At 33.1% G+C, this 23,875-nt stretch overlaps 1 protein-coding gene across 11 annotated transcripts in view; it reads right to left on the bottom strand.

The window, feature by feature from the left end:
• TBC1D5 (TBC1 domain family member 5) overlaps window positions 1-23,875 on the bottom strand; it is a 592,946-nt gene that overhangs the window by 256,044 nt on the left and 313,027 nt on the right. For all 11 annotated transcript variants that reach the window (XM_063722180.1, XM_063722179.1, XM_063722181.1 and 8 more), the window contains one exon: window positions 19,895-19,964. In XM_063722180.1, coding sequence (XP_063578250.1) covers window positions 19,895-19,964 — 70 coding nt within the window. The remainder of the gene's footprint in view (window positions 1-19,894; window positions 19,965-23,875) is intronic.

The following is a 23,875-nucleotide window of genomic DNA, read 5'->3' as shown; positions in this document are numbered from 1 at the left end:
TCCTCAATCACAACAAGCCTTCTGCCAATAGTGGTTTCTGGCTAAGATTGCTAAATGAGACACACATTCCAGCACATGCTGGAAGAAATGCATTTCTATCACCACTCCACAAAAATTTCTTATTCTCATCACTCTATTAGTTTAAAAAATTTGTCTTTACTTTAATTTGTACTATTAGTGAACTAAAAATTGTTCATGCTTTTGGGTCATTTTACTGCTTCCTTTGTAAAACCTGTTTTTTGCCCTTTGCCCATTTTAAGCAGTACAAGATAGTGGTTAAGAGAATGGACATCAGAGGCACATGCTTGGGATCAGAAAGACAGCTGTGCAGTAAGGAAAGCTACACAGCTCAGTAGTTACTTACTAGATGTGCAAGCATGGGCAAATTTCTTAACCTCTCTGTGCCTCAGTTTCCTCATCTGTAAAATGGAGTAATAACAGAATCTACTTAAAGGAATTATTATGAGAATTTCAAAAATACATGAAAAGCCCTCAGAAGACTATCCAACACACACACACACGCACACACACTTTTTAAAAAAGAGACAAGGTCTCACTTGCTCATCAGGATGGAGTACAGTGGTGCAACCACAGCTCACTTTAGCCTTGAACTCCTTGGGCTCAATCAATCCTCCCACCTCAGCCTCCACTGTAGCTGAAGCTACTCAGGAGGGACCACAGGCACACACCATCACACCTGGCTAATTTTGTAACTTTTTGTAGAGACTGGGTATTCCTATGTTGCCCAGATTGGTCTACAAAGGGCCTCAAGTGATTCTCCCTCCTCAGCTTCCCAAAGTGATGGAATTACAGGTATGAGCCAGTGTGCCCAAGTCCTATACTTTTAAAAATTAATATTTTTGTTAATAATACTGCTTTTTAGTGTGCCTTATTATTGATTAAAGAGAAAAGTTTTTCATACATTAAAGACATCATGCCTTCATCAGCCAATTTTTTAACCCAATTGTCTTAATTGTCAATACATTGAAGCTTTTTAAATTTGTGTATAATTAAGATCTAACATTATTTTCTCTTATTGATCCTTCCATTGTTTTCTCTTGCTTAAGTAATTCTTAGCCACTCCAACACCAAATAAATATTCACTGAAATCTTGTGGGGCTTTTTTCCCCATTTTAATCCATTTTTATTACCTAAAATATTCTAAATATGTCCTATTTCCAAGTAATTATGCATATATACTGATATAATGTTCAAATTTTGTTGTCTAGTTTTTAGCAATATTCAAAGATGAGATTAGCAATCAGTACATTAGAGGAGTAGAGGCATACCTCATTTTATGTCACTTCATAGGTACTGCATTTTAATAAACTGAAGGTTTGTGGCAACCTTGCATTGAGCAAGTCTATCAACATGTGCTCACTTCATGTATCTTGTGACATATTTTGATAATCTTCACAATATTTCCAACTCTTTCATTATATCTGTTATGAGGATATGTGATCAGTGATCTTTGATGTTACTATTGTAACTGTTATGAAGCAAAATGAACCACAACCATATAAGACAGTGAACTTACTGATAAATGTTGTATGTGTTCTGGCCATACCACTAAACAGTCTCTTGTCTCTCTCCCTCTCCTTGGACCTCCCTAATTAATAATGCTATAATGGCCTCGTACTGTTTGAATGAAAAGAAGAGTCATAGGTCTCTTAATTTAAATCAAAACCTAGAAATGATTAAGCTTAGTGAGGAAGGTATATCTAAAGCCAAGTTAGACCAAAAGCTTGGTCTCTTGCACTAAACAGGTAGCCCAGTGGTGAATGCAGAAAAAAAAAGTTCTTGAAGGAACTCAAAAGTGCTACTCCAGTGAACTCATGAATGATGAGAAAGCAAAACAGTCTTACCGCTGATACAGAGAAAGTCTGAATGGTCTGGATAGAAAATCAAACCAGCCACAACATTCCCTTAAGCCAAAACCTAATCCAGAGCAAAGCCCTAACTCTCTTCAATTCTGTGAAAGCTGAGAAAGGTGAGGAAGCTGCCAAAGAAAAGTTGGAAGGTAGCAGAGGTTGGTTCATGAAGTTTAAGAAAAGAAGCCATCTCCATAACATAAAATTGCAAAGTGAAGCAGAAAGTGCTGATTGAGAAGCTGCAGTAAGTTACACAGAAGATCAAGCCAAGATAACTGCTGAAGATAGTTACAATAAACAATAGATATTCAATGTAGACATAACAACCTTCTATTGAAGGAGGATGCCATCTAGGACTTTCATAGCTAGGGACAAGAAGGCAAGGTGTGGTTTCAGAGCTTCAAAGGACAGGCTGTTCTCTTGTTACAGGATAATGCAGCTGGGGACTAAACTGAAGCCAATCTTTAACCATTCTGAAAGTCCTAGAGACCTTAAGAATTATGCTAAATCTACTCTCCTTGTGCCCTATAAATGGAATAACAAAGCCTGGATGATAGCATATCTGTTTGCAACATGGTTTACAGAATATTTTAAGCCCATTTTTGGAAACTATTGCTCAGGAAAAAAAAGATTCCTTTCAAAATATTATTGTTCACTGACAATACACCTCATCACCCAAGAGCTCTGATGGATATGTACAAAGAGATTAATGTTGTGTCCATGTCTGCTGACACAACATCCATTCTGCAGCCCATGAAGTGGGGAGTCATTTCTAATTTCAAGTTTTATTATTTAAGAAACACATTTCATAGGCTATAGCTGCCATATGATAGTGATTTCTCTGACAGATCTGGGCAAAGTAAATTCAAAATCTTCTGGTAAGGATTCACCATTCTAGATGTCGTTAAGAACATTAGAGATTCATGGGGGAAAGTCAGAATAGCAACATGAACAAGAGTTTTTAAAAGGTGATTCCAGTCCTCATGGATGACTTGGAGGGGTTTCAAGACTTCAGTGGAAGAAGTAACTAGATGGGGAAAAATAACAAGAAAACTAGAATTAGAAGTGGAACCTGAAGATGTGACTTAACTGCTATAATCTCATAATAAAACTTAAATTAGGAGTTGCTTCTTATGAATCAACAAAGAAAGTAGTTTCTTGAGATGGAACCTACTGCTGGTTAAGATGCTGTGAATATTGTTAAAAATGATATCAAAGAATTTAGAATATTTAATAAACTAAGTGAGAAAGCAGCTGCAGGGTTTGAGAAGACTGAGTCCAATTTTGAAACAAGTTCTACTCTGGGTAAGATGCTGCCAAACAGAATCTCATGCTACAGAGAAATCTTTATTGAAAAGAAGAGTCAATCTATGTGGCATACTTCACTGTTGTCTTTTTTTTAAGGAATTGCCACAGTTACCCCAACCTTCAGCAACCACCACCGTAACTAGTGGGAAGCCATCAACAACAAGGCAAGACACTCTACCAGCAAAAAGATTAAGAACTGCTTAAGGCTCAGATGATCCTTGGCATTTTTTTTTTTTTTTTGCAATAAGGTATTTTTAATTAAGGTATATATATTTTTTAGATATATGCTATTGCATACTTAATAGATGACAGTGTAATCATAACTTTTACATGTACTAGAAAACAAAAAATATCACGCGACTCACTTTATTGCAATAGTTGCTTTACTGCAGTTGTTTGGAACTGAATCCGCAATATCTCTGGGGTATGTATACACATCTCAAAAACCATAAATATATTTAAATAGCTTGTAGTCTGTGAACAACAAGCACAGATCTCAAATGTGCAACGTTTTGAACCCAAAAGGAATCATAATTTGTGAGACACCATGCAGTTCTGTGGACTGAAAACACAAAGTATTCCAGATAAGAGAGGGAAGTATGAAGCAATGACTCCTCCAGTCTTTTCCAAAATCAGCTCCTATTCACAAGTACTAAGAAATTGTAAAAGTACAGGCACAGCTGGTGGCTAGATTCATTGCCATCTTGTCAAGTTAAGCAGGCTTTTAAGGTCAAGTTACATACTACTTATGTAATGAAGGATAATTATTTGTTAGCTTAAATAAGACCCTGTACCTTGATTACGGTGTTGGTACAGGGAAAAGAAGACTGAGGCATGTGAATTGGAAACATTATCTCTGAAATTTACATTCATTTAAATTTATTCATGGGTACTTACAGTTCTAATTAAGGCATAACATCTCAAACTGATGAACGGCTCTAACAAGAGAGGAGCATAAAGGCCACAAAATAATATATTAATTGTCTTTCGTTTCTATTGAATAGTGTTTCATCAATAAACCGTAACACAGAGTAAATATAAACATTTATTAAGTGCCTACTATGTGCTTAGCACTCACAGGCATATTTTTTAAAACATACAAAGTTAAAGAGTGGACAGATGGATGTGTAAACCAATAATAAAATGATTACTGCAAAGCACTCTGGTAGTACAGAGGGGAAAGAAATGGTTTGATACTTCAAAATTAAAACTTAGGATATAAAATAACAGTAGCACCATAGCCACTGAAATACTACTGCAAAGAATTGAGCTAATCAAACATTAAACAGATTCCAGAGGGTAAACTGCTGAAAGGTTTAGCCCTTCTAGGGGAGAGGGATCAAAATGAAGGGTTTTTTACAATCACAAATATGAATGGTAGGCCTGCTCCTGAAGTTGGAGGAAGACATGATTAACAATAGAAAATATTGAGGTGTCAGTGGCGAAATATTTCAGTTTAATTAAAAAAAAAGAAAAAGTAGTTGCTAAACTTATTCTTACATAAAAAATATATATTTACAATGTGGCTGAAAAGCAAAAATCTGACAATAATGCCATCGAAATGCTTTTAAAAGACCCACTTATGATATAATATTTTAGGTAAATCACTTAGGGTATATATTTTTAACCCCTCTTTATGAATGAGGAAAGTAAGGTTCAGAAAAATTAAATAACTTGTCAAGAGAATAAAGAAACGAGAAATAGGAAAGACATCTTTCTGGAATAACATGGAAGTAACCACTAAAGGGAAACATGATTCTCTAGACACCAAGAGCAAAAATGACCTCTGGCAACAAGGCAAGATAGAAATATACCCTTGTTTTCTTCCTCAGATTTTTAGTTTTTGAATATCAAGTCCATGGACATGCAGATAACTTTTTACTAGTTGGACTGAGAAGATAAGTTAACAACAGTCCCTGTGAGTAGTTAAGAACCTGGGTGTTTAGGTGTGTAAAACCTTAAATGGAATGGATTAGCCACCTGGACCTTGAAGATTTCCTTAACAAAGCATTAGTGCCATCTAGTGGCAATTACTCTATCTTGCAGATACTTGGTCCCTGAAAACAATCAGCATCTAAGCAGGGAAAGGTGAAGATAAGTAGGTTTCATTTCTCAGGCCAATGTTAATAGATCAGTACTGGCTGCCTTGGAAGCACCATGCTGAGAAGGACTCTGAGCTTACTGGTGTGCTCCTCAGGAAACAACACTGTAACTTATTAAATATGTAGGCCATGAGTGATGCAATTATTTCTCAAAAAATAAAGTCAACTTCTGCAGCAGGAATTGATACCTTCCCTCTAAGACCTATTTGGGTAGTTAAGCTTCCTGCAATGGCTATTTTGACATGGAAAGCAATCAGAATATGCAGTGGATAAATACAGCTGATGATTATAATGAGATTATCAATTTGTAATTATATATTTAACATATAATTAAATAGTAGTTTCCCAAGATATGCTCATAACATTGGTGTGAAACTAGTATCTTCTAAATTTGTTAATATCTTCTAAATTTAATAGTTGAAATACCTTTATAACCTAAATGATGACTAATAAATTACTAAATTATGTGCTAATTTATGACTAGAAGGCTTCTGAATCATTGTTCCAAATGGTGATACACTATACAAAACACTAATTTTACACTGTATAGGTTTATATGATGGTTTCTATCCCGTTTTTAAGCTCAATGTGGAAAGGAAACAATGCGTTTGTGGGCTAACTTAAGAAATCCAAACGGCTACAATAATAGCAAAGAGTTCAGGGCCTACATATAGTTTAAGACTGAAGATCTCTAATCGTTGGTTAAGAGGAGCTACTTAGGCTTCTACTGACAATGAAATTGCTGAGTGGTTAAGAGAAGGGATTCTCACCTTGGGGAAAGCCAAAAGTCACAGACAGTGGAAGAAAAAAGAGAGAAGGTAGAAAGTTGCTTCTAGCTCTCTGGGAGGTATAGTGATAGGGAAGTACAGCAGACAGAGCTCTCAGAGATAACCATGGAGTTTACAAGGTCAGCCAGCCAACCAGATCATTTCATTGCAATTCTGAGTAGTAAGATAACAGAACAAAGCGGCTACAGCAGGATGAAGCAGGATTTAAGCAGGATTAGATCCGGGTTAGATGGGTAGAATATCTGAAGCTGAGGTAGTAAAAGGTAAGAAAGTTGAACTTGATTCAAAAAGATTTATACAATTTCATAATCCTAAAGTGCATGCCAATATTTTTTAAAATTGCCATATTTAGTATGATCACATTTATTTTATCAAAAAGGAGCCAGTAAATTTTTGAATCTGTTTCTAATCTATATCAAAATACATTAGTGAAAGATTTCTATCAATGCAAGGACTGTACCATAATTCCAGTATTATGTTTAAGAGTATATACTTTTAAGCCATTTTAAAGGTATGATTTTGAAAATATTATTCAAATAGAACAAGTAACATCTAACTTAAAATAAATGGAAATATGAAGTGTAAATTAGGTATGTCAGCATAAGACTGTAAAGTGTGGCACCAGATATGGGTAAGCTACAACATTAGGACTGCAGGTGCCAAGATCAACCAGATAAACACTGATGTTATCTATAATTACCTCATTTTTAGCTTAAATCACAGGTAATGAGGGAACTCACGAGTCTCTAAAAGGCAATTAGAAACTGTACTGGCTTTTTTGCTTCCTGTACCATGAATTTTCTAAAACTTACTTTTATTTAAAGCTTTTTTCTCCTCCATAATGAAACATCAGGGCAGATCTCATACATAAATATATATAAAAAAACAGAATGCACAATTACACACAAGCTTAAAATGTATTTCTTCACATGTCTAGGTGAAACATGTTATCATATGATAAGGCTCCACTGAAATACAGGTAAAGAATAGTTCATTGCCTAGAGGTTTGTTAAAATTACGGTCATGTTTTGATTCAGGTTTGAATTGAACTTTAAATTGAGAAACCTTGAGCCTTCACCTTAGTTTTCACAGGAACACAAAGAACTGAGTTAAAACAGTTAGGGACTGTCAAATATAATACTCTTTTTATTATTTTATTTTATTTATTTATATATTTTTTGAGACAGAGTCTCACTCTATCGCCCTGGCTGGAGTGCAGTGGCGCTATCTCTGCTCACTGCAAGCTCCGCCTCTGGGGTTCAAACCATTCTCCTGCCTCAGCCTCCCCACGTAGCTGGGACTACAGGCACCCACCACCACGCCCGGCTAAATTTTTTGTACTTTTTTAGTAGAGATGGGGTTTCACTGTGTTAGCCAGGATGGTCTCGATCTCCTGACCTCATGATCTGCCTGCCTCGGCCTCCCAAAGAGCTAGAATACTCTCTTCTTTAAAGGAAAAAACAAAACAAAAACAAACAAACAAAAAAAACACAGGCATTATTTTCTTAAAAATACAATATGTAAGAGCTTCCAAATCCAGGGTCATATTAAAGTAGGCAAACTCAATAATCATACTTTAAAAAAGGAAACCAAGAAAAGCAGTATCACAAACTTTTTGATTTTATAACAAGCTTTTCATTTTTAATTGTATTAATAATTTAAATATACGATAAAGGTAATTAGATTACTAATCAAAGGACTGGCATTTAGAAATGAAGTGAGAAAAGGATCCTATACCAGACAATCTCTGTGAAGTTGTCTGGAGTAAGTATATTTTATATTCCATGGTTTACTCATGCTTCCTCTATAATTAATAAGGAAAAAATCCTCTCCCTGCAGACCTTTCCTACCTTCTTCCCACCCTCACCTAACCTCATTTACTTTGATATTTGTGATAACTGGCAAGGGTTTGATATCTAACATTCTACAACATGATAAAGAATTTGCCTCACAGTCTGCAAATATAAGCCAATACTGTAGAGGAAAGGCTGGTAGAATAGAGAATAAATTACTTTCCAGTTATTTATAAATAGGCATTTATTTAGCAAAACCTGATGTCCTAATTACAAGTCAATCCTATGACTTAAAGCATGTTTTCCAATAGTGTGTTGACTAACAGGGTATTACCAAACAGAAATACATGTGTGCTTAAATACTTTCTCTAAGAAATATTAAAATCAATTATATTTTAACTGAATCCATCGTTCACTTGATAACCTCTAGATGAGCACTAAACAAGTAAACTTTCTGAGATGACAGAAATGTTCTACATCTGACTCCCCAATATGGTAAGCACTGACCACACATAGTTACTAAGCAGTTAAAATACGGCTAGTTGCAGCTGAAGAACTACATATTGTATTTTATTTTAATTAATTGAAATCCAAATTTAAATAGCTTCATATTGCCAGTAGTTCCCATATTGGACAGGGAAGCTTAAAATGTTAAGGATGGCAACAATTCACTCATATACACATTCAATTTTTAAAGTAACAACTATAAAGTTTCAAGGGATATAAATATACAAGTGATGCATACTCATATATAACTGGGGAAAGAAAACAAACATTAAAAGTTAAATAATACATGTGGTTAAATAAGTCAACTTAATTCCATAAGAGAGGTAACGTAGTATGTAATTATTCTAAATAAATGGTGCTAGTAATAAGACTATTAGATATGGATATAATCTTTTCTTTTTCTTTCCCGTGTCTATCTCATTGACTCTCCCTGTGGTTTCTGTTTCTATCACTCCCTTCCCCTACCTCCACCCACATCCCTCTTCTCACACACATACCTGAAAGTTAGAAAGGCAAATCTTTAGTGATGACAGTGTCATTTCTATTGGTTACCCCAAAATGGTCAATGCTGGAAAGAACTAGACCCACGATTTGGATCACGAACCTAATATAATCATATTCAGTAACAGGCTGGCTAAACAAACCTGGAAGGGATAATTTAAAATGAAGATAAATGGGCCATGGGATAAACTTTTGTTTAAAGTCAATTAAGTATTTTAAGTACTGCTCCCCTGTGGTAAGGTGGGGGGAAGGGTAAGAAGACAATAGTAGTTATTTTGGAGATTCTAAGTTTATTACTGTGAACTGAACAAAATACACATGAGAAGTTTGTGTCTAGATCTATGAAAGTTGAGCTATGCTGTTCAAGAGAACTTTAAGATTTAGAAGTATTTTTTTTTAAATTGGAATGAGGTTTAAGATAACAGTGTTCAACTACCCTGTTTTGGTTCTAATGGGTTGACACTTGGGCACGTCATCTGCATTAGTTTCCTAATCTGAAAAGGTAGCCTGGAAGAGTCTTTGAAACGCCTTGAGATTATGTCAACCAAACTACTTCTATGTCTCTCTCAGAACATAACATCTATAATCATGGAATGAAGATTATATCCGTATGTTCAGATACAAGGACATCTTTTACATTTCAAATATTCTGTCATTTGCAGGTTATTTTTTATTCCATAGCAGCTTTATTGACTTTCTTCATATTTCTAGGTACATAATACTCATTCTCAATTGTATCATTATCAACTATTTCATAATTAATTTTGTGTGATTTAAAGATTTTTAACCCTCAGTTAAAATTTTTGATCATCGATTCAAATATATCAAACATCGCTGGGTGCAGTGGCTCATGACTGTAATCCCAACACTTTGGGAGGCTGAGGCGGGTGGATCACCTGAGGTCAGGAGTTCAAGACCAGCCTGGCCAACATGGTGAAACCTCCACTCTACTAAAAATACAAAAATTAGATGAGCACAGTGGTGCACACCTGTAATCCCAGCTACACAGGCAGATGAGGCATGAGAATCACTTGAACCCAGGAAGTGAAAGTTGCAGTGGGCTGAGATGGCCCTCTAGCCTAATCAACAGAGTAAGACCCCATCTAATAAAAAAAAAAATGATATACTGAATTTTTAAACTTTAGTACTATCAAATAGCAAGTACTATAAAATAACAGTTCACGTAAAGTAACACTGTCACCACAATGAAATAGATACATATGTAAATACTGATGTTGTATGGGTCACATTCACTGTCTTCATAGGTAAGGGCATAATTTTGTCACTGATGACTAAATTCAAATGGGAAAGTTGTCAAAATCAAAATGAAGTCACTTGTGTCAAACCCTAACAAAAGTACAGTTGGCCCTCCATACACGAGATTCCGCATTCATGGTTTATACCAACCATGGACTGAGACTACAGTATTCTAAGGATGCCAAACTCATGGATACAGAGGGGCTGATTTTTCCTATCCTTTCCAATTCCCTAGAGCTGACTGCTGGACTTTGGTATCCATGGGGGTCCTGGAATCCATCCCCAAGAATACTGACAGATAACCATAAATAAAGACAGGTTTAGAAAGAAGAGCCCTCATGCACATACGCTGAAGAAATATTACAAAGACTCTCTGAATGGCTCTTATACACATACGTCTGTAACAAAAACTTTTGCCAATAACTTTCTAAACTGCAGTTGCTACATGAGTACAAGGATAGCTAGCTGATGTACAAGAACACTTGCCAGACAAACTGTCTCCATTAATGAACTGGTGTTAGCTCCTGCAATAAGCCCCTGTAACCAAAGTTCTCTGTTTCAAAATAAATTGTGTATACTTTCCTCTCGTCTTTAAAAGCTTCCCCTTCCCTCAACCTCTTTGGATATGCCTATGGTTCCCAAGGCCTGCATATCCCAGATGTGCAAATCCCCTAATAAACTCAATATCTTTGGAGAATCTCTGTGTTTTTGACAAACTGAAACTTACCCATTCTAATATACTGCAAAAGAAATCTAAAAGAATGCATTGCTGAAGAGTGGAAAATGAAGATCATCTTTGTACATGTTGCTCGCCTCCCTGAAACTCCTGCCCCAGCTAGAACACCTAGCAAACAGATTTTCCTCCTAACACCCACCATCCCAACCATTTGGTCTTCCCCTGGTTCTGTTTTTTGTTTTGTTTTTATTTTTGTCTTGAGACAGGGTCTTGCTCTGTCACCAAGGCTGGAGTGCAGTGGCATGATCATAGCTCACTGCAGCCTCAACCTCCCAGGCTCAAGTGATTGTCCCACCTGAGCTTCCTGAGTAGGTGGGACTAGAGGCATGTGCCACCATGCCTGGCTAATTTTTTTAAAAATATTTATTTATTTGTCTGTTTGTAGAGATGAAGTCTTGTTTTTTGCCCAGGCTGGTCTTCAACTCCTCAACTCAAGTGATCCTCCTGCCTCAGCCTGTTGGGATTACTGGTGTAAGCCCCTGCACCTGGCCTTCCCCTAGTTCTTGATAAATGCCTCCATTATAATACCAGTCATCACCTATGTTAGTGCTTCCATGTTTTTCTCCCTGCTAGATTATGAGTGCCCCAAGGGCAGGGTCTGTGTTTAACTCCTCTTTGGGTCTTGAAGGTTTAGCACACTGGTTTGTCTATAATGGGAGTATAACAAAGATATACATAATGATGGAAGATAAGTTAGCTCCCTTGAACAACAACAAAAAAATAAAGATATAGACAAACGTTGAAAAAGCACTTGTGAAAAAGCTCTGGATTAAAAATAAAATGGGGAAATATAATTATTAACCACTACAACTTTGCGCCAAAAGACAACACAATCTGATATAAAAAAAAGACAAATGTTAAATATTGACTCCTACTTAAATATCCTGTAGAAATTTCTCCCTTAAATCATTTATTTGAGTCAAATTGTCTATGAAATAGACAATCAGAAATTAAGCATTATATAGAGCTACTATATAATACTTAATTATTGGGACTATAAAGCAGACCAATGCGTAAATAAATAAGCAAGATACTGGTGAATTTTTTTAAAAAAATTAACTCTCCACTTATGAACCTTAATTCTATGCATTATTTTCTCAAATTTTTAACTCTATTTTTGAACCCTAATTCTATGCATTATTTTCTCATACTTCAGTATTATTGAGCAAATATTTAATTGACTTTGTATATTTCACCACCATATCCAAACTATATATTACAAACAGTGATCCATAGGACTGACAGCAAGGCATTTCAACTGGAACACCAGCAGGAAACAGAAGTGTGTCCAGGGGAAAGGACTCTCAGTGTTGATTGACTCAGAGCAGCTTATCCTCACATTTCAAATGTATGCCTGTCTTTTCAAAGATAAACATTTACACAGCCTTGGATGATCAGGCTTTCAGCTGACTATGTAAATAAATAAACATGAAAAAAAATGTCCCCTAAAGCCTGGCAACAGATAACAAAAAGGGCTTGAAGGGGTTTCTAAAGGAAAATAACTCAAACTGTAACATGTATGCTCAAGCCAGTGTGGGTTGATAATTAGGGCTGTAAATGCAAACAAATCAGTTGATTTTTCAAAATAGAGGGTAACATTTTTTCAAAGCCTTAAGTAATCAATAAATTAGTTCAGAGAGAGTGTATATTATAAAGAAGCACAGATACTATCATAAAAATAAGCTACTTCGAGAAGATGTATTCATCATTCAAATGTGATTTTTCTTTACTCAGAAGAGCCTCCACTATGGAGATAAGGACAAAAGGTAATATTAAGACTCTGATTTCTAAAAAATGAAAAGGCTATACATTTTGTGCTCTCTGAAGTGATCATTTAACTGTAAAGGTCGTGATGCTTCTTGAACAAATATAAGAACAAACAAGATGCAAGAAAATTTGATGAGATTAAATATAATAAGCGATTATATAAAAGTTCCTCTTATATAATCTATAGGTAACTATAGATACATCTGATTCTTTACTCATTTATTGCCACTTTAGAACTAGAAAAAAATTTTTTTAACTTTCCTGAGGCAAGGGCCAACTTTCTCAGGTAGTAGAGTTAATTACAACTTAAAAGAAATTTTAGAAAAGAGAGAGGGAAAGAAAAGGTGAAAAAATTTTCCCTAACAGTAGTTACCTACTATGTTTTGATGACAAGGGCCAAGTACTTTACACATTTTACAGGTATGCTCTCTACAACTCAATGATACAGATGTTAACATTTCATTTTTATAGATGATGTAATTATGAATCAGAGAGGTTAATTACTTTGCCTAAGGTTACAGTGGTATAGCTAAGATCTAGACTTTAGTTTGTCTTATTTCTGTGCATTTTTTCCAAATTGATTCCCTAAATCATGTATTTATTCTTAAGAACATCTTAACATTATATACATCCTCAACAACATACAGGCAATACAACAAAATTAGAAAAGCAAGGCTCATGGAATCAGGAAAGGAGCACTAATTCTAGGCCTTCCTTCCTCCTCTTCTACTTATTAAGCTATGAAACCCTGGAAAAATAATTAAAATGGCAAGGCCTTAGAAACTTAAGAGGACTGAGTGGTGGGGAAGAGGGACGGTAGATTCCGGTTGGTCTCTATCATTTGCTATAACTTCTAGCAAATAATTGATTGAGCCAATATTCTGTTTTTGTTTTTTGGTTTTTGGGATTTTTTTGTTTTGTTGTTGTTGTTGTTTTGAGACAGTTTTTTTAATCACCCAGGCAGCAGCACAGTGGTGCGATCTTGGCTCACTGCAACCTCCGCCTCCCAGGTTCAAGTGATTCTTGTGCCTCAGACTCCCGAGTAGCTGGGATTACAGGCGTGCACCACCACACTGGCTAATTTCGTTTTTTTTTTTGTTTTTTTTTTTTTTTGTATTTTCAGTAGAGACAGGGTTTTGCCATGTTGGCCAGGCTGGTCTTGAACAACTGACCTCAAGTGATCCACCCACCTCAGCCTCCAAAAGCGCTGAGATTACTGGGGTGAGCCACTGAGCCTGCTCTCATCCAATGAGCCAATATTCTTAAAAATAACATGATTAACAAAATTATATCACTTTAAGAGTGTGACTAGAACCCAGATTTCTGAATTTTAAATCTTGCTGCCAAAGTAGGCTTTTGCCCTATTATCTCCTTTCTAATATACTAAATCACTATTTCATTGTTATTTCTATGAGATATGTAATTCTCTTACATAAAAATGTAAAAGGTACTATACTAAAAATAAATGTAAATGATGAAAAGATATTTCCTGCATCCTCCAAAATTATTGACTATATGCAAATAAGATACATACAAATCTTTGTGCTAAAACTTGAAGACTAATTTTTCAAATTTATTGATTATTGATTATATGCAAATAAGATACATACAAAATTACTGATTATATGCAAATAAGATACATACAAATCTTTGTGCCAAAACTTGAAGCCTAATTTTTCAAATTTACTCAATGATTCAAGAAAATTCAAATTAATGTACTTTTTCTTAGGCAGGAAAAGACAACTTTTAGATTTAAAAGGCTATACCAACTTTAATTTTTTAAAAACTTTTTATCAACTTGAACAGCCTTTGACTTGGTGAGCTATATATAGTACATACTATATTGAGAATGGGAGGCTACTTTGGAAGCTCTGATAAATATCAAGACATTAGAACACCATTGCTTTAAAGCCAAGTGCCTTTTTTTGTCTCTCCTTAAAAGGAATAAAACAAACAACAACAAAACTATATACATATATAAAGTTCCCTTTATTTCTTCAATAAAAGCTCTTTTCAAATATGAAATACAATATTTTGTTAGAGAAAAAAATAAGCCAAAAGGATGAATGTTTTATTTTAAAAAATACATAAGTTTATAAGTATTTCAGTCTATAAATTTTTTTAAGTCTCAAGTCACTCCACTAGCCCAGGTGTAGGATTTATTAACTAAAAACATAAACAGAAGTATCTGTGTATCTTTTTAGCATTCAAGTAACTTTTGTTTTTTAATTCAACACCAAAGCTCCTAACTAAATTATTATAATCTTCAGTTTATTGGCTACGACTTCTAACTGAGCATCATTAGTGTTTATAATTTTGAACTGTGGCTCTGGAAGTCAGCACTGCATTTACAAATGATTATTTTTAAAGTCTCTAATTGTCAAGATGAAAAAGAGTGTATATTTTTCTTAAGAGTATAGCTTTGGAAAATATAAATAATCTCATGTGAAATTAAGTTGAAAAAAAATACTGAGAGTAAACTAGATGATTTACTACAGTTTATACAGAATCTCGAAAATTAGGGTTAAATATAATGTACAAATTTAATTTAAAATAATCTACAATGATTTATATTCTATCCTCTGCCATTTACACAAAACTAAGATGAGGTACAAAAATTAAGCAATATTTTGAGTTTCCCTGAGAATGCCAAATAACTGGTCTGAGTTTTCTCTAACTAAATTGACTAATAAGCCAAGTTTACCACAAATTTTTGGCTATAGAGACACAAAAAGCTTATGAATAAATGAGCCAACAAATAAGTTATTTTCTATATTGGGAATTATGACATTATACTTTAAAAATCTGAAAAAAAAGCATTACATTGGCTCAAAAATGATACAGATTTCCTGTCAACTTTTGAGGAAAGTTATAATTTGATCAAAAAGATATTTAGAAACATAGGGTAATAAAACAAAAGTTTTTAAATGTTCACCTTCAATTTATTTCATAGGTCACTGTTATACCATCTAATAAGATAATTAAAAACATGCAAGCAGCTGGTACTACAGCTAAACAGATTAATGTAATAGCCTGTAGTCACATGTGCTGGCAAGGGGCTTGCCTCTTTTGGCGAGGAGAAGGTCAGCTGCCTTTGGGAAGAGGAGGAGAGGAGTGGCCTGTGCTACAGTCACTAAGTTAAACATCTTCAGCAAACTGATAATCAGGAAGTGACTTTCCTTCTTTCATACCCATTCATGTTCCTCTCTCAGTTTTAATGGTTAAATAAGGAACAGAGAAAGCTCATATAATTTGGCAGACAACATTAACGCTGGTCTTTAAAAAGTACAAGATATATTTCACAAAACCAACAAAGTCTTCTCAAGTCTTATAAACTTTCCATTTTAGCGCATCATCTGCAAATTAGTTCAGAGATATACAATCAAATTTTAACCAAATTTTCCAAAACAATATCTGGACTATTACTCAAGCATCATATAATAATTATACTGGTGCCTTAGGAGTTAAATGCAGCTGTACTCTACCTGAATCCATGAAGCAAGATCAAAAGAAGATATAAATCCAAAGTAAACATCCCAGGTTATTAAAAAAAAAAAGTCTATGAGTATTAGGCACATAAAGCTATAGTTAGGGTCCATTCATTTTAAATTTTTAAATTTATTTGTCAAAGTTCCAGATATCATTCCTGAATTTATAGTAAAACATCTTCCTTTCATCTACTAGGTTTTCAAATTTGTTATTCAAAGGTAGCCTGAAATATGTGTCAGATATTGAGAATGTCAAATCTCAGGTTAAGCTTGTTCTTACGCACTATTTCTGCTAACAGACAAAACATTTATTTTCTTGTAAAACATATTTTTTCTCTTCCTTTTGGTATATTAGATCACTGTAACAATTTCTCTAATACCAAAAGGTTAGTGATGATGACAATGATGATGATGACATTGTCTGGAACAAAAAAGTAACTAATATTTATTCAGCATTTACCATATGTCATTGTCCGATTAAACTAATCATATCAACTGTATTTTATCATCTCCACTTCAAAAGTGAAGAACTGAGGCTAAGACTTGTCAAAAGTATTCAAAGTATTTGGAATCAGGATCTGAACCAGTATACTATGTTTAAACATTTTTTTAAAAAACAGACCAGGTGCAGTGGCTCACGCCTGTAATCCCAACACTTTGGGAGGTTAAGGCAGGCAGATTTCTTGAGCCCAGGAGTTTCACCTGGGCAACATGGTGAAATCCCATCTCTACAAAACACACAAAAATTACCCAGGTGTGGTGGCATACGCCTGTAGTCCCAGCTACTCAGGAGGCTGAGGGGTGGGAGGACTGCTTGAGGCCAGGTGGTTGAGGCTGCAGTGAGCCAAGATAGTGCCACTGTACTCCAGCCTGGGTGACAGAGTGAGACCCTGTTTCAAAAAACAAACAAACAAAACCCCCAGAGACTATGCCCTCTTGAAACTGACAATCTAATACCATAATAATACAAATAGTGGAAAGAATATAAATTTCAGCGTCCAATTCAAGACTGAATTCAAAAGTTAATAAAATCTCAACATATGTTAGAGAAGGGTACATGTGTCTGATGGTGAATACAGAAAACAAAGTTACCCATTTACATGAAGTGATCACAAAAGAATTAATACTATGACTTCCCATTTAGATTTTCAAAGGCCTTTATTTTACACGTTTTCACCCTAGTCTTTAAAACAGTAGTGGGAAGGAAACAGGTGAGGCATTATAATGCCCATTTGATAGATAAGAAACTAAAGTAAATCTTAACCCTAGACACAAGTGTATATAAAGTATGAATATGCTGGTGATAGGTTTAAGGCCTGCGTTGTCTAATTGTGAAGAAAAGCTAGGATTTCAGAGGCGGTTTAAATAATACAAAGGTAGAATTGTCATGCAAAAGGACATCTGAGGGTTGCAACATTTACATTTTTCTAATAACCTATTTCTAGTTAGTTTAAAGAGCTATAATGGCAACAAAAAATAATTTTCATTTTCAAAATTTTACTGAAATTTTATTTTTTACTGAAATCAAAATTTTACTGAATTTTCATTTTCATAAATTTTACTGAAAATTCTACTGCCATTTTAATGTGATTCTGCAACAATTTCTAGATTTTGTCAGTTAACCTTAATATGAAGCTATACCACAGAGCTGTGCTTCTATGAATTCTACACTTAACCCAAGTGTCAAATCCACAAGTAAGCTCATTATATTATAAAGCTATTGCCTACTGAGTAGAAAAATATTCATTTCACACCTTAAATACTATAATAGTATTTAACAACAGCACTGGCCTGCCAACTATTAAAAGTACATTTTTACATACTGTATTACTTGAGCTTTTTATCTTCCCTTTTTAAATACAACAATAAATTAATATTCTAACATTACAACACTGATTTTTAATCAATGCCTGCCATTTTTAAACAATGACAGGAATTGATTAAAAATATTTAGTTAACAACATAAGTATTTATTGTGCAAAGCTACACTAGGAGTTACTTTTCAAAATACAATTATCATTTAATACTAAGATACTTTATTCAAGAACAAAAAAACCCACAATACTATACCTTCACATGAAAACATTTCTCTTAACTTTATATTATATCCACTATTTACTATAATTAGCTAAAATACAAATGTAATTGTAAAATACAATTCACCAACAAAATTTATACATATAATGGGATTTTCCTTCCTTTGAAATACATTTTTTGTCTTGTTTATGTTTAATTGTATTTATACCTAAAAAATTATCATCACAGATTTCATATATTACCATATTAAGATTCCTCTGTTACATGTCAAATCCTAATATTTATTGAACTGTCTTTCATATTTACTTTTTTGCTTATTGTTACAATCAGCTGTGACACACTCAAATGGGGGATTCTACCTATTGTTTAGTACGCCAAATACAAGCTTTATATTATACTTCAGGATTCAGAAAGCATTTGGACAATTCCAATATTTATAAGGTAGGATGGATATAGTGAAAATTTAACAACAACGTATGAGCTTTACTGCTGTGATAATACCCTTCTAGAACACCATGGAACCTAAGCCTTTTGTAGTATCTGTAACACTTGAACAACTGATTATTTATACAGACCCCAACTGGTATAAAATAAAGATATCAAGCATTTCAATTACCATCTCATTTCTGAAATTCATAAACAAATTGTAAAAACTGTTTCATTTACTACATTTTTGTCAAGTGCCTCCTGTATAAAAGGCCCAACTCTAGATGTTAAAAGCCCGCCTGAAATCTGAAGAAATAAATGACACAGTTCCAATTAAGAATATATAATATGTATACAAATAAAAATATAAACTAAGCATAAATTCCATATTTATTATAGAAAAGGAGATACAGTTTAATATTAAAATTAGTTTTCAAGTACACAGTGGTTCTTGCATATATTTTATAGTGTTGTTACACAAGTATCAGAAGTAATTAACCATAAGGACAATGTTGACCAATTAAATTGTTTCTTCAAGAATCTGCATTGCCATCTATAATGTTAAAATGTATCATTATTGAATTTGCACTTTTTTCCTAAAAGAAAATAACCAATTTCTTACATCACTTTGGTTCTATATACAAATTTTCAAGTATTACTGAAAAACTTTAATCTTTCTTACTCCTGAGTTTCCCAGATATAAGGTACAAATTTCATAAACATTTACTGAAGCAAAATTCAAGTTATGAGGAGAATATTAAGAAAGGACTAGGTAAAATACATATTTTCTTAATTAGTGTATCCTTTTAAAAATTACTAATTGAGAAGTAATAGCCCTGTTTGCTGAAGAACTTAAATAGGATATTAGCAAACAGCACTTATCAACCATGAACTACATTTTAAGCTCTCTTAGGCGCTCATGAGCAGTACTATATTTTAACAGGAAAATTAAAAGGAAGCTTTAGTACTGTAACAGATATACTGGAAAAACAAAAATAGATTATAATGAAGCTGAATACTACATGTGCATTCATTCCAATTACCCTACTACTGGCTAACAAGAGATACTGCAGTAAGTGCATTTACTCAAAAATTTAGAATATTATATTTTTCTGTATCTTATTAATTGCAGAAAATAACATAACACAATATTGTTTACATTGGTCACCTTGTTAAAACACAAGTAGTGGTTCCTTACTATTCTAGATCAAAACCCTACATAATTATATATCTTATACATTATCTTGTAATATTATGTGTGTGTGTGTGTGTGTATATATATATATATATATATATATGTATTCATCACCTACCTATAGGAATTAAAAGTCCCTTCAGAGTCTAAAGTAGAACTTGTTCTTCTTCCATTTTTATTTGAATCTCCTGGAGAAAAAAATTACAACACTGAAATAATGGAGATAAACTGAATATTTCAGTTGAAAAACTGTGTGAAAGCTCTATGCAATATATTAGCCAAAAAGCATATATCCTCTCCCCCTTCCCCAAATTATCTTTTGTACTCAAAGCTTTTTAGGTAAAAAACTCATTTTGATACCAAAATATAAACAAATGCCAATCCTAGACTGGACAGTAACAGTACCAAAGTAATTGCTATCAGGAACAAATGAAGCACAGTACAAACATTTTCTTCTTATGAATCACAGACAAAACTAAAATTATAAACCAGTGTTTACAAAGAAAGGAAATTTCTTGTTAATGACTAAGTCACCCATCCTGATCAGTGGTACTGTCAAAAGAGAACAGGCAGAGAGCCGACCTGGATGATTTTCCAGGTCCTAGTTTGATGCTCTCTAGGAATTTAGTAAACAGAGGTAAAATAAAAAGCCAACTTGAGAGGTAGTGATTAATTAATGAGATTTTAATATGCCTTACTCAATATTCTTTACAAAACTTTAACTGTTAACTTTAGGTTTCAACTGTCAAAAGTTCGGCAATTTAAAACATGAAAAAGGAACAACATCAAAAGGTATTTGTCTCCTATAATAATATCAAGCATTTAGAAAAAATTTTTACACAAAAATCTATCATATTCATAAAATCACATTTAGAACAAATTATACATATCAATTTAAAGACTACAGAATAAAAGTAAATGTACTAAAGTTGGAAAAAATGCTTACCAATGCCCCAATGTTATATATTCTTATTGACTGAAATTTCATGGTTCAATTTTTTAAAATATATACTTCAAAGTACAGCTTTTATGAAACCATAGTATACCACTATTAAAAATGTCATTTGTTCTTCAAAACAAATTAAAAGTTTAGAAACTGATTACATTTTATACTCCTAATTTATATAATGTAACTTTCAAACATCAGGTTGTATTTGATTTTTATAATATTTACAGCTTAATATAACAATGATTTAATCCAATTTTATACTTTTAATATACTTTGAACAATTGAAGGTGCAATAGGAAATCATCACAGTGGTCATGGATAAGTCAAACAGTAATTACAGAGCTTTCACTTTAAAGATGAGATTATTTTTAATTATTAAGTATAGTATCTGAGGTACTATACTTATATAATTATGCTACTCATTAAATGGTGACTGAATGCTGAAATGTAATTTTAATGACAGCTACCTATCTTTCTTTACACATTTTATAGCTGACAGATAGTAAAGAACACTGGTTTTTTGAGAATTTGGTGAGATATGTGCAGCTGTGCCAGTGTTCAGGAGAAGTGGACTGAGCCCGCTTATTAAACTTTCAACTCTACTTTTTTTTTCAAAATATTGTTCCAGTTTATTTTGTTTTTTGAAAAAACAAAAAATCCTAAAATGGATTACAACACCTAAAAATGGTGACAATTTACAGAAGAAAATAGTCCAAAAACATATAAATGTTTAAAATTAACCTAGCTAGGTATAAGTTGCTAATTCTTTGAAAACATGGGTATGGTAATATTACTCATATGACACCCTTCATTTTCTTTTAAAAATTAATAATGTTATAATAAACTAAAAAGATGTAAGGAAAATTAGTCTCTGTCTTGCTAAATGAAAATTTCCTACAACACATGTTATTTAACAGCTTGCAGACATTTCCTGTGAAACGTTCCATAATCAGCATAGAATAAGTACTATATTATATATTTAAAATATGAGCTTCTTTCTCGTTAAAACTAAAGATTATGATTAAACATGAAAAATAACACCAATAGAATAGTTCTTCCTTTAAGCTGATATTTATCAGATCAAATATAAAATCCTTCAAATAATTAAGAGACTTTTGGCTTTATAAACAACCAGGTTTTATCATATTATAAAGGTTTTATTTAATTTACAACTGTTTCCAAATGAAACTATCACATTAAATGTAACTTTCAAGGTACAAAAAAATGGTAATGGGGGAAAAAAAGCAGTTTTTCTTTCTCAAAAACATACCAAATAAGGAGTACAATTGTTTCACTAACAATATTAGAGAAAAGATTTCAGAGTTGGCTATATGGAGAAAAGGCAATAAAGTTTTGAAGCGGGAAAAACGCTTTGTTCCCTCAATCCTCTAGTTGAAATTAATTATAGCAAATGTTTATGAAAACATCTGTTCCTTACAGTTATAAATTCTTAATTTTAGTATGGACGATCCCAGACTCTTATTTTGGAAGGAAACTGTCTGACTATTGAAAGGTTTACAAAAGAACAGACAGAATCTGTAATTCTGTAAAGTTGTGTATACAATGTGCTACATCCTGTAGAGATTTTCCTTGGTGTGAAACATTTGGAGAGGCTTAATACCGGTAACTAGGAGAAATCAAAGACAAACAGAAAGGTTCATTTTTCATTTAAGCTACAATATGATAAAAAACATATCTGTAACACCAGAAAACAACTTCCGCCAGTTTGGGAAATAAACAAGTGTTACTTTACTACTGAATCTAATTTGGAGGTAAGTATGACAAAATAAGTATTAATTTTATAAGAGATTAAAGTTAATGAAATGACAATACAATCATGGGAACGTATATGTAGTGTTTCCCAAAAATAACAACAGAGGGTGCAAGAGAGTTTACTATGATGTTTTTACTTGCTATTCTGATCCTTGAACTAAGTTGTCAGGTAGCCGTAACTGTAACAGAGATGCATCATACACACACACACACAATTACAGTATTAATGTAATCTTACACAAAGACTATTAAATGGTCAAATAGCACAAATATCTAAAATCTGGTTTAAGATAATAGGCTTCCTTTTACTTACCTGAAAATAATTTAACTAATATGCAATTTTTAGAATACAGTTGTAACTTTAAAGGTATTTCAATACCTAACGAAAAGTAACCAGTAAAAGAATCTAGATGTCTTTATTAAGTATATTTTGAATACATGCATGAATTATATAAAATAAATAACATATATGTTACTATATATTTATAACATTGTACAACATATATCTATAAGAACAATTCATCAATTACTTGTGACCATAAGTTTGAAATTTATGTAACATTCATTTCTCATTAATTGGTATGCAACTTTCCTAATGGGTTCATAATATTCACAATTAAAATAAATTGCTGATTTGCAAAAATATGCTGATAGTTACATTGGCTTAAATTATAAGAAAATGCATAATATTGCTTAATAGTAATTTCTAACATGTGTATCTAACTTATTAATCCAGAAAGCATAACTGTGACTTAAATTTCAAAACAGAATGAATGGAATTTCAGATTCCCTTTTAGCTTTAACTGAGGTCATATTTAGCAAAGGGCATTTTTGGTTCCATCTGTGCACTGTTGAAATCTTTCTAAAGAGAGGTTTACAATAGATTTCTGTAGTATTTTTTTATACACAAACATCTAGTTCATGAAGAGAGTACCAGAGATTTTTAAACTAGGTTAAGTTAAAAACGGCCAGAATAACACTATAAATAATCACGCCTACTCAAATGTGTTTTCAGTTTACGTGTGAAAACATCAAGTTTTAGACTATCACATCACACTAGGTATGAATTCGGAAAAGTATTACATAATAAAGAAAAGGTTTATCTTTGAATCATTAGAGAACTGTCAACATACACAGTCTGGGTGGGGTATTTAATAGTAAGATGGGGGAAAAATGACTTGGTTCAAACTAAGATGAAAACAAAGCTATGAGTTTAGTGTAAAGACCTGAAAGCCTTTGTGTCTTTTAAAGGAATTAGTATATACCAATGAAATGTTTTAGTTAACTTTAAAATCCTTTAAAAAAATGATTTTTAAAAATCTATGAATAAAGTATATTCATGTGTTGACACACAGTGAAGGCAAAGCATAATGACTC

This window comes from Pongo abelii, chromosome 2 (assembly GCF_028885655.2).
Source record: "Pongo abelii isolate AG06213 chromosome 2, NHGRI_mPonAbe1-v2.0_pri, whole genome shotgun sequence".
Lineage (NCBI taxonomy): Eukaryota > Metazoa > Chordata > Mammalia > Primates > Hominidae > Pongo > Pongo abelii.
This window is presented reverse-complemented; position numbering and strand designations above follow the sequence as displayed.